The 12,847-nt window shown below is 38.1% G+C and overlaps 1 protein-coding gene across 7 annotated transcripts in view; it reads right to left on the bottom strand.

Moving 5' to 3' along the window:
* The window catches only part of RBM20 (RNA binding motif protein 20), a gene marked incomplete at its 5' end in the record, with an annotated part of 111,355 nt that overhangs the window by 91,141 nt on the left and 7,367 nt on the right, over positions 1 to 12,847 (bottom strand). The window contains one exon of one of the 7 annotated variants that reach the window (XM_083616549.1): positions 8,195 to 8,307. The exons of the other annotated variants lie outside the window; for them this stretch is intronic. Within the exon in view, the coding sequence (XP_083472675.1) occupies positions 8,195 to 8,199 (5 nt within the window). Of the gene's footprint in view, positions 1 to 8,194; positions 8,308 to 12,847 lie in introns of those variants that run through there. 7 annotated transcript variants of the gene reach the window in all.

The raw sequence follows: 12,847 nt of genomic DNA, 5'->3' as shown, positions 1-12,847 counted from the left end.
GACATTAAACTAATTATGTCATACTGGCATTGCAGTGGCAATACCTACTGAGATGCTAACATAAATCTTTGTCATTCTAATGCAATTGCAGTTTTATCTCAGATTTGTTTGTATCCCTATTTCTTTACTATTCTGATTTCATTTTTATAACTCTGCCTTGCTTCATAATTTTGAAAATGCCTCCAATGTTTCTGAAATATTTTCTCATAGAAGCACTCAATGTTCAGTGACACTCAATCATCCAGGCCTGACTTCTTGTTTAGCATGCAGAGATTGCTATATTCTATTTCCCTTCAAACTCTTCATCTAACACTGATTTAGGCACAGGTCCCTCTTCTCCCTGGCTCAGGCATCAGTAACATCATATTTCTGCTATGAGAGTGATGACCTCTGCTTAAGATACTCTTGCAACAAATGAAGTGCAAGACCACTTAAAAGCTGGATCGATGACAGTAAGTGATCCTTTTATTTTACATTGGATGTCTTTCTTAAATCAAATATGCTGTCTTATTGCCAGGCATTTTAAAACGTCTTTATAATCTTAGTCAGAAGACAGTATGTTTTTCAAAGGTTATTTTGATTCTTTTTCTTTTCTGTCTGCATCAGTAAAACAGCTGGTAAACTTTTCAGTGAAAGAACAATCATTTAAATTAGCTTTTGAAATACAATTTGGTCAATACGTGCGTAACGTACTATTGCTGGTGACAGAAATATTCCTGAGGTAGAGGACAACCGAAAGCCTGAATATAAAAGGAGAGAGACGAGCAGCTTTTCTTCTTTCTACTACTTGATATATAGTTTAAGAGATCTTCTTTCACTTTGCCTTCATGTGTTATTAAATACAGGCATTATTTTTAACTGATTTATGGGAGAGCTTCAGTTTTACCTTGTGAAGAAAAGGCTGAAGGGATTTTAAATTCAGACACAGCCAATAAAAAGTTATTTCTCTTTGTCTACACTGAAAGAAAAGGCAGGCAGAGTTATGTTTTTGCAAAGTTCCTTGCCCATGCTCTAATGTAAATTGATTACAACGAGAAAATCCCAAGAGCAAAGATTTCAGTTTATCACGATTCAAACAGGAAAATTCCACAAACTAGAAAGTTAAAATTGTCAAATTCAGAGGCTGCAAAATAATTATCTCAAGTAAGCAGCATATGCAAAAAAAATTATTATCTAATAAAAAACTTCAGTCAAATTTAATTCGGTAAACTGTGCATTGCTAAGCAGCATAACACTTTCTAACAGTGCCGGCTTACAAATAGACCAATACTGTAAAGAAGAAAGGAGAATGATAGTTCTGGTATATTGGAGGACTTCAGGTAAGGGGCACATGAATTTCTGCTATGATCCATAAGTGAAGCATGATGTGTTGAAGTTTTTTAGCTCAAAGGTGAGATTCCCTTCTGGGCAGCTTTCAGGAGGGGGATAGTCACATGCCAGTGACTGTCAGGGCCAGACGCAAAAATAGGCAGAGCAATTGATGTAAAAGTTGCCTTTGTACAAGAGAATACACTCACACACCTCTCTCTATCTTCCATCCAACGAGCGTCATTATCAGAGTTCAAGGACACATTCCAGACAGGCGAAAACACTCAGTGTAGGTAGGTGTGAAGCAGAGCCAATGATGGGTGTGGCCTAGAGAGAATGGATATGGCTAGGAAGCGGTTGAGGCGTGGAGAGAGTCCCAAAGACCAGACAGACATGGAGAGCTGCATTTGGCCCATGGACATGACATTCCTCAACCTGACCTACTGGATGATCCTCCCCAAATGCTCTCTCCTGAGAAGCATAAGCAACCACTGTGTGTGACCCAATGGCTCTTCACTCATTTGTGTGAAAGGAAATACTCCATGTACCTAATAATTTGTCAATACGCATGCTAAATATTTGCTTTGTTCATAGACAGATTACTTGTGCACGTGGTCTTCTGTGTATAAAAAATGCTGCATCACAGATAAGGCATTCAAATTGACATGGCAACAATGAGTAGAAATATGAAATGTGAAATTATGAATCATTAATCAGATGGCAATAAAAAAAATTTTAGGATGCACTCCTAAAAGTTGATACACCTCATTCAAAACCTTGCTGGGCTCTAATCAGCAGGGCAGAAGTAGATCATCACTCTTAAGCTCTACTATCCTTTTATGTTTCTCTCTCCCCCTTTAATTAATATGTCGCCCATTAGAAACAGCAGGAGGGAAATACACTATAGCTAGAATACTTAATTCCCCTGTTGGGGGCTTTTGGGGGAACTGGGCAGGTGTTTGATCCTTTGAATCTGCCCTTGGTCCACATCCAGCACAACTCCTTTTCAGTCCTACCAACAGGGAGAATCCAAGATCGGTAGGGGCAGGGTTTCTGTGGTGGCAAGTTTCTATGATGGAAGGAGGAGGAATTTGACATTGGTTATACCTCTCTGAAATCACAGCTTACTTGCTTGTTTTACACTCAGAAAGGGGTATCTGGTGCTTTCTGTGTCCCTTGGGATAACACTTATCCTGGCTGCAATCCTAACCCCATTTATCTGGAACTAAGCCCCACTGAATTCAGTAGGAATTTCTTCTGAAGAGGCATAGTTAGGACTGTGCTGTAAAACTTATTTCATCAAGCTTTTCTTAGTTCTTCAATGTTGAATTGCGCTTTCCCAATTCAAAGCTTTCCTGATGACATATAACTTACCTAATCATCATAACGGAATAAAAATGGGGGAGAAATTATAACCAAGCATTCTTTTATTTCCCCCCCTAGATAATTAAATGCACATTCTACTAATTGCACATCACATGTGACACTTCCCAGCACATCAGTAAGCAATGTTTTTCTATTTTGCTTGAGTCCACAGATAGAATGCTCCTGGATTTAAAATTTTAGGTCACTATAACATTCCTGCACATATTTGACCACATCCACAGTATACCTCCATTCCTATATTCTACTCCCAAATTCCTTCTGCCAGTTTCATATTCAACCTTCAATCAGTAGCAGACAGTGTAGTGGAGCTACACCACTCACCTTAACTCCCTCTGTTTGCATCAATGCTGCATACAGGGATGGAGAGATGGAGGAGCATAGACATAGTACAGTATAAAAACAGATCAGCAGGAATGTCAGATTGGTTCTGCTACTGTGTTTGTACCATACTGATTTCACCTCTCACTATTCCATACTGCAGCAGCAGCAAAGCTGGAGAGAGCTCAGTTGTGTGGCGTAACACTGCATGCTGAATGCTTCTGCCTTCAGTACTGGAAGGTCTCACTTGCACCAAATGCTGAGATATTAACCAAGGAACTCTTATGATTTTAGAATCTAGAATGATCTATTGTTTAGGACATGGTTGCGATGAATTAATACGACATATGCAAAAAAAATATTATTTCCTTCTAGTCTACATTTCTTGAACAGTATGAATCCTTGCTCTGGATCATGACAATTCATAGGTGTACTTGTACACGTAACTTAAGATAACCGCATAAGAACAGCCTGCTGGATCAGGTCAGTGGCCCATATAGTCCAGCATCCCGTTCTCACAGTGACCAACCTGATGCCTATGGGAAGCCTTTCTCCATCTCACCTTTTCTTCCTTCCACTAGCCCCCTTTTCCACTGCACCTGTTGACTATGGTTGTTACTGCTCTAGTTCATTTTTCTTATGTTACAGCTGATTGTGAGCAGCAGGAGCAGGGGTGGGGCAAAATTCTGGTTTAGTGGAGGGAAATGGGATTTTTTATTGTACAAAAATTCATTATCCTTTAAATCATAGAATTCAAAGAATTGTAGAATTGGAAGGACCCCTGATGATCATCTAGTCCACCCCTGCAATACAGGTAAGCGTAGCTGACTCATACAGGAATCAAACTTGCAACCTTGACATTATCAGCACCATGCTCTAACCAACTGAGCTTATCTCAAAAAGCAGAGAAGCATTATTGAAAATGATTACTTAATTGTGATAGCATATTCTGGTACTTAAGGCATGCATATCTTAAATCAGATTACAGTGGTATCTCGGGTTACAGACGCTTCAGGTTACATGATTCGGGCTGTGCACTGTGCCGAATCCAGAAGTACCGGAACGGGTTACTTCCGGGTTTCGGCTCTCGTGCAAAAACACTACATCGCGCTTTGCGCATAAGCGCCAAATCCCGACCCGCGTGTGCGCAGATGCGGCGCTGTGGGTTGCGAACGTGCCTCCCGCACGGATCACATTCACAACCCAAGGTTCCACTGTATTTCTCCTTCCTTCCAACGTATTACTTCATGTGCGACAGCTCATGCTATTCAGTGAGAGGCAACCCCCGAGTTCGGCTTTTCCATGGTGCAAAGGGAAGCAGCAGCAAGTAGGAAGTGGATAAAAAGCATTGCAAAAGAAGAACTTGGTTCATGGTTCTCTTGAGTTATACATACTCTTATTTTGCTCTTTGAAGATCCTGCAATCTCTTGCTCTCTCCACTCCATTCACTCTCTCAGAGTACTTGAAAGCTTTGTCTTAAAACTCCCTACATCTTAATACCCTTTCAAAGGGCCTTGCTGTTTGTCCCACATTTTTAGGATGTGAAATATCTGACTGAGCATGGCAGAGCATTCTCTATACTAGCATCAAAATTGTGGTATAGTGTTTCCAAAGAGGCCTCTCAAGCATCTCAGACTAAATATTTTTCCCTACCCAATTTTTCATACTTGGCCCAAAGTTTGTCCTAGCTTCTGATTTCATTTTGTAGCACCAGCTTTTTCATTTGATCTGTTATCACAGTGCTGGGAGTTCAGTATACTCGGTTGCACTCCAGCCAATCACAAAGAGATGAGCTGCCTAGAATGTAGAGCTAATTTTACTTTGTTTTTAAAAAATATTTAAGAATTCTCTTCACATAGGAAAAAAAATCTTTCTTTTTTTAAAAAAAGAAGTCCAATAATTAAGAGGATAAAACTACAAATTATTTCTGGATAGCTCATTTACATGCCTTCACAACTCACAATCAGGGTCAGACTTCTCACAGAAGATAGGAAGGAAAGCTCCTGTATGTGTAGTGACCTTGAATAAAGCTGTAAAGTGAAGGAAGAGCATGATGCATAAGTGGGAGGAGGGTGGTGACCGGCAAAGAATGTGCCAAGTGCCCAGGTGGCGAAAGAGTAGAGTACAAATAGGTGGCTTGGCGAATATGGATACTCATGAATGTTAAGAAGTGCTAATAGGAAGCATTTAAAGAAGATAAATAGAGATAAGAGTAGAGAATTATACTTGTTAACCAATACAATTTTTTATTCTTGTATAAAAGAAATGAAACCCAAATCTCCAGCACTCTTTTGACATGTGGATTATTTTATCAACAGGCCTCATTTTATTTGACCAAAAGTATACTGTTTCTGAACTTGCATGAAACATTATAACCATTAGCATGAAATAGCTATAAAAAGACAACCAATCTTTTTTGAATAACAGAAAGAGTTCATAGATGGTTTAAGTTGTCAGCACATAATTTTCTTTACAGGGGATGCATTTGGGCATGACCTTTTATTAAAAAATTAAATGATAAAATGCTAAATTTGTTATCAAGTACACATGGAGATTATAAAGCAATCTCCTTTACTTTTTTACACTCTGATGAATATTAATTACTTATTTTTTATCTTTAAACACCCTTTGGCATTGTAATCATAATGAATGAATACCATCCACCGTATTATTTTTATTTATTTTTGGCCAGGTGAGAGAAAGCAGTGAGTTACAGAAAATATATCTAATAAGGGATAGTGTGGAAAAAGTTTTGTCCATGATATATACACAAAGTCCCCAAAAGCAGGGAAAATCCTAAACTCTTTAAAATGTCATATGAGAGTAAATGCCTCTGAAATAATTGTGGCTACTTCAGTCATTTATTTCATAAAATTTATATACCACTGAATTGTAAGAAAAAACCTCAAAGCAGTTTTACTTGACACTGACAAACATACACAGAACAGTCACATACAGGTATGAACAGAATCACAGAAAAGCAACTCCCAAGCTGTTTAATAATCCACTGTATTAAAAGCTGCAACTTACACTGAGTATGCTGATACCTCTTCTCTTGAGAGTGAGTGATGCAGTCTTAGTTGCATAGGCAGCGGCACTTACAGAACTGAAGTGTGTGTGTGTGTGTGTGTGTGTGTGTGTACACACACACAAAATGTTCAACATGGTGTGCTTTTGTTCAGAGTTCCAGCTATTCCATTGCAGTCACCCTCCCCTGCAGTTTACCCCCCCCCATCACCTAGCATTCAATGCTTCCTGAGCATGCCTGAGCCTAATAAGGATTAGGTTGGTTCATTTGTGGAGAGGGGGTTAGGCCGGGGTGGGCACACTGGTGCCTAAATCCAACCTGCATTAAAATATTGGATTTCTCAATGGGTAGCTCTTGATTTCTACAGGCAGCTCTCACTTGTGTTCCTTAGTAAAGGTAAAGGGACCCCTGACCATTAGGTCCAGTCGTGACCGACTCTGGGGTTGCGGCGCTCATCTCGCTTTATTGGCCGAGGGAGCCGACGTACAGCTTCCGGATCATGTGGCCATCATGACTAAGCCACTTCTGGCAAACCAGAGCAGCACACGGAAATGCCGTTTACCTTCCCGCCGGAGCGGTACCTATTGATCTACTTGCACTTTGACGTGCTTTCGAACTGCTAGGTTGGCAGGAGCAGGGACCGAGCAACGGGAGCTCACTCCGTCGAGGGGATTTGAACCACCGACCTTCTGATCGGCAAGTCCTAGGCTCTGTGGTTTAACCCACAGCGCCACCCGCGTCCCTCTTGTGTTCCTTACATACATTTAAATACAGTGGTACCTTGGGTTACATACGCTTCAAGTTACAGACTCCGCTAACCCAGAAATAATACCTCGGGTTAAGAACTTTGCTTCAGGCTGAGAACAGAAATCGTGTGACGGCAGCGCGGCAGGCCCCATTAGCTAAAGTGGTGCTTCAGGTTAAGAACAGTTTCAGGTTAAGAACGGATCTCCGGAACGAATTAAGTACGTAACCAGAGGTACCACTGTGTAGCTTATCAGTGTGAACTTGGAAATAAGCTATCCAGTTTTGTCCAACCTTTCTACAATTATATGATTCTATGATTCTATGTGGCTCTTCCTCCATCCTCTTTTCCCGGCCACTCCACTGTTCTCCATCTACCATATGACTGTTTCCCTCAAAACAATTCCAATGGCACTGAGCATACTTGGTCTTCATTGGACTGTTTTGTCAAGTTACCCTCTCAGAGTTCTTTTTTCCTTATTTGTATACTTCTGCAAACCTTTGTGTTTTTCCAAGTCTACTAATATCTCCCTGTTGTTCATTTTGGTTTCATAAGCAACAGTGCTCAAAGGGCTCGGTCATAATTAGAATGTAGGATGGACATATAAAATCACTTAGCCAAGAAAAAACTGTTCAGATTGAATTACAATTGTGAATAAATTAAAATACCTTGAGAAACAGAAGTTTCACTACCTGTGGTTCCCCCTGGAAACCTTGGGGAGTACAGGCTTTGCAACTTCATGAGAATTCTTATGTTAAATCTCTCTGCAAAATCTTTTCAAATTTAATGAATACCTGATGGGAGGAAAAAAACTAGTTATCCTGTAGGTAAACAATGCTTTCCATCTCCAAACAGCCAAAATGAAATAATAATAAATCCAAGATTATAATCCTATAATAAGATATATCAGCAGCAGAACTCTAGAATATGGCATATTTTCATATACGGTGCAGCTAGTGTAGATCCGATAGCACAGCTCCTTAGATACACCATGCAAATCCACATTACCTGGTGTGAATCCACTAATAGAAAGCCCAAAACTGGCTAGAGAAAAGGATGTGACAGGCTAAAGAGTGGAGATATGCCACTCAGATCCTCATCCCACCTACAATGTTAGTATAATGCTACACTGACCATAAATCTAACGTAAGCAAAAACTTACCTGCTGAAACAACAGAGAGCCAAAAAAAATATTTTAAAAATCCTCCCCTCATCCTGCCTTGCCCACATCATCACAACAGAGTACAGAATTCAGCCCATCATAAAGAGCAGTGTATGAACCCTAGACAAGGAGACCGCATTTCAGGGGCACACAGCTATATCTCGCAGACACTGACCACACATCATGTACACTTAGAACACACAAAGAGGAACTATGGAAAAAGAGCACTCATATTAAAAAAAAGTACCTCATGCAAACAGCCTTGTCTCAGAACATATATTAGAAAGAGACTGTTAGGAAAACTTCCTATCCCAGATCTGTTTCAGATGTTTTCAGCTGCTTCACCTTAGAACTCCAGACACAACAGCTACTGCCAAACCACTCCAATAATTAGATATGCAAGCTCCTCCTCTTGGTTGCATGGAAGGCAGAACAGCATGTGAGCCTGAGGCTCCCTAGAACACATATGCACCCTGTCATCATGTAAGCACAACCGTTGTCCATTGCATCCCATCAAGAGACATGAAATAGCCATGACAGTAATTATGAATGAGTTGCCAAAACAATGAAGGCATTAACATTTCTACAATGCAAGTGGAGCTTTGCTAGATCTTATTAAGGATTTAAAACAACAGCTTGTAATTGACAGTTAATAAACTTAAAGGGGCACAGGACAACAGATTGATCATATCTTTATACATTAGAACTTGCCACAAAGCCCATAAAGGGAATAATAAAAGTAATAAAAGAAAAAAAATCATAACTGTAATCACAATGTTTAGCTGCAAACAGTTAGAATAAAATGCTGTCACAATTTTTAAAAACTACAATTTAAAATGATGACTGTGAAGAATTCCAAAATTAGTCTCTATAATGTACAATTGTGGAGCATTTGCTCCCTTAAAATTCCTAATGTATAATTTTTATGAATTTAAAGAAAAAATATATTAACTGAAATATTTTTCTGTGATTTGTTCCTCTTTAGAGAGACACTTCATAAGAAGTATTTAGAAAATTGATCATAATGTGCTAATTTCATAGGCAGTTTCAGCATTTGAATGAACTCAATTTTTTTAGAGAGTAGACTGATTTAATAAAATAAACATTTCCTAGTGTCTCCACTCATGGGAACAGCAATATTAAATTCTCAGTTTCTAAAAACTCTGGGTAATTTTGTTGCAGTTAACAGGAATTCACTGTCATGTGTTTGCTTAATTTAGATAAATTCTCATTATTCTATTGAGAAAAAACACATCATGGAATTTACAGGCATTGTTGCAATTCCAATCCATGTTCTGTGGAAATCAATGATCCTTTCCCCTTTACAGTCTACAAAAGCACCATGTTCTACAGGACCATTCCAAATTGGCTAATGACTAGAACTAACAATGAAACACAGATAAGAAGGGAAATCTCTATTCATAAGGGGTTTCCGCAATCTTTGAAAGGAAAGCATTTCAACTTAATATTACATTTCTTCTACCTCAGAACTTTCTCTAAAAGGCTTCAAAAGCTTTTTCCCATGCTGCATAAATCTCACAATGAAAGTCTTTCCAAATGTTACATCTCATATCCCACAGGGAAACTGAAAAAAGTTTGTATACTTATGAGATATTAAACAGCAACTAGTCTGTTTCTATATTCCATACTGTGCATCAGACAACAGCTGATATATACACAGTCCATTTCCTCATGTACACCAAACAGCAACAGGTGAAATAAATTATGAAAGAACCATAAAATTATGGTGGACCTTCATTTCCCCCTGAATCTTCTATTTCTCTTAAACGCCAACATCTTTCAGTTTGGATTACCATGCCTACCACCGGGTTTTAAGAACTCTTAGTTCTGGTTGACTATCTTATTAATCACTGTCAAAGAAGTAGTTCATTAGGTATACAATGTCTTATGTGATATGTTTAAGACAAAACTAACATATTTAGACACAACATGCGGTAAAAGTAATTCGATGTGGAACTTACCATAAAGAAAAATGTAGCTTAGTAAGCTTCTGATTAGTTCTTTTTGCTGTTTCTTAATATGCATGAACATCAATTTACTTCCTGTTTATTTTTACAAAAGTGGCAAGATGGGGGGGGGGTAGTTTATCTGACGTGTCCTTCATGTGGACTGAGGGGTGGGCTGAGGCAGTGGAAATCAAAATCCCAAAACGGAGAAACTTATTTGTTATTTATATGAAACTTTCAAATACATATAAAACACCCACAAAGGAATGATAATACGAAACTCATTTGGAAAGTCAAACCACTAGAAATATAATTATAAGCAAACTACATCAAAAGCTTTTTTTGTTACAAAGACTAATCCTACATCTTGATGCCTCGCACCAGTCAACAGAAAACAAAATAAATCAGTTTTAAATAACTAAACTGAAACTCAATAAGCAAATCTTACACTACTTTGTCTTAAATACTATGTCAAAAAGAGCAACTAAATTAGATTATTTCAAGAGTACATAAGGTACGAAAGGCCACATCTATTCTTGGTATTTCATTAAGTGAGCTTTCCCCACAACTCTTGCAGTACTTACTTTTCCCCAAAATGTTTGTTTTTAGGGAATTGTTGATAGGAAATCTTAATACTGTATCAACATATGTAAAACAAAAACACTAATAGCATGTGGTCCTACGCATGCTCATTTGGAAGAAATGGGAGTATAGAACTTGTTCATATATTACAGTACAACTCTATACAGGTCTTCTCAGAAGTACGTCACACTGTGTACAAGGGGCAGGGAGTATAGAACTCATCTTAAAATCTGCAATCCATGAAAAGGCCCAGACTAAATCCTGACATTCCCTTGAAGGATTTATTCACACAGCTTTGTCATTTTTTTTCAACTTATAGTGGCTAGAAATTGGGAAAAAGCCAGATATGCTTAAATCATGTTGATGGCAGGATTATAAGGGACAATCCAATCTCTTGCTGCAGTCTTCCTTTCTTACTCCCACTGGTCTGAGAACAGAATTCTCCCAGAACTAACCTCTACTGTGGATGTCATCAAGGATGTGCACGCACATTCCTCAATCATACTTTTAAGTCTGGAATCCTATACACATTTACTTGGGTGCAATTCCCACTGTGCTCAATATGGCTTACTTCTGGGTAGGCACATAGAGGATTTCAATTTAAGTCTGATTAAACTTGAAGTGGATTGCTGCCTCTAAAATTTGTTTCATCCAGTCCCTTCTGATGCTGTTTGTTTCCCATCAGCGTTATTTCAATATTTTTTCCCCAATCATGTACCACCACGGTAAATGCCCCATAGATATCCAAGATCCATTGGTTTCGATTGCAAGCTCTCAAACATTGCGCTGCCACAACCTTCTGCCCTCTCTTCAGAACTCCGCTCACCCAGCCAGAATACAGCCAAATCCTTTTCATGTCTGTAATACCATTGCCTAAACATGCCCATATACTGGTAATTTCATCCAGATTCCACATTCTTAAGGAGCGGCTGCTTTCCCCATCTGAGACCTCGGCTCTTCACTAATCCTCCACCCCCTAGGAAGTCAGATGTCCCAGTTTAAAAATCCTAAATCAGGTGGCATTTATGCATTACCACTCAAACAAAGAACAGGTGAAATAATGTAATCAGTATATCGCAGGTGCCTAACCAAAACTGATATTATATTTGAAACACCGGAATACAAATCTACAACTGCAGGACATGGGTAATAAAGAATTAACACGAAGTCCGCAGAAGATGCTGCCTTGCCCAAGGCCACCCAGAGAGCTACACAAATTCGATATCTGAGTGGAGATTTGAAGAGTCTCCCATGAACACAGAACTCATTATTTCTCATCATGTTTTAAATTACTTTTAATATGTAATAATTTGATTTGTTAAAAGATTTAAACTTCCATATTAATTTAGGATACAGGATGCTGCATTCTTAGTCCTTCTCTTCCTTGCAATTTCCCCACTACACAAAACCGTATTTTTCCAGATTAAAAACCACACCCCACAGCAAAAATTACTATATTCCATCTGAAATTGTACCCTTTCTATAAATGTAAATGTAAAGCTATTAGCTAAAACCTTATAATTATGAGATTTAGTCAATGGTTGTGTATAAATGAATATATAACTTTCAATGTATAATGCTTTTAATTACACCTGTGAAAAATATTTCTGTCCAGAAAGCGCAGAATACTTCCTTACCAGTATACTGGACTGAATTGCTCAGAGTGTAATCAAGTTCTTTCCTATAAAGAGTTAAGACTGCTATTTCATTTGTTTTACTATAAAATAATAAACATTTTACCTACCATTTTACATATTTTTACAATAATATCAATTTCTAACCATTTTATGAGTAGGAATATTAGAATATTGGTGAATCTTGTAAAACACAGTTCACTTCTGCTTCAGCAATATGAAAATAAATAGAGCAAAACAAAATGTATGTGATGACAATTAAGTACCTACAAGCAAAGCCATTTTCGGAACTTTTCTACATGTGTAAAAGTAATAGAAAATAATTAAGTCAAAATAATTTGAAGGCCTACTCTTTGAGTTGTTCCTCTAATAGCTGTTTTAATTTAACTTAATTTAATAGCATGTTCAGTTCGCAAAACACTTTTCAAAATTCTTATGCCAATCACTTTCTATATTATTTTCCAACTATTTCAGAAAATGAACCCAATAGCAACATGTATCTATTCATTTTCTGTTTACTACAGTTAATATTGAAGCATATTAATTATGTCAACATGCAAGAAGAGATTAAATTATGCAACGCAGTTACAAATACCGCGATCATGTTCCACTACCATAGATGGAAGTTTGACATTTGCAATTTTACGCCATGCTGCCATGATAAAGAATGACTAGAACTATCTTCTTTAGCTTCATTTTTTAAGACACATAATGATA

The sequence above is a fragment of the Podarcis filfolensis genome, assembly GCF_964270895.1.
Source record: "Podarcis filfolensis genome assembly, chromosome: 5".
Taxonomy (NCBI): Eukaryota; Metazoa; Chordata; class Lepidosauria; order Squamata; family Lacertidae; genus Podarcis; species Podarcis filfolensis.
Note: the sequence above shows the minus strand (reverse complement) of the source record. Positions and strands in the feature narration are given on the sequence as shown.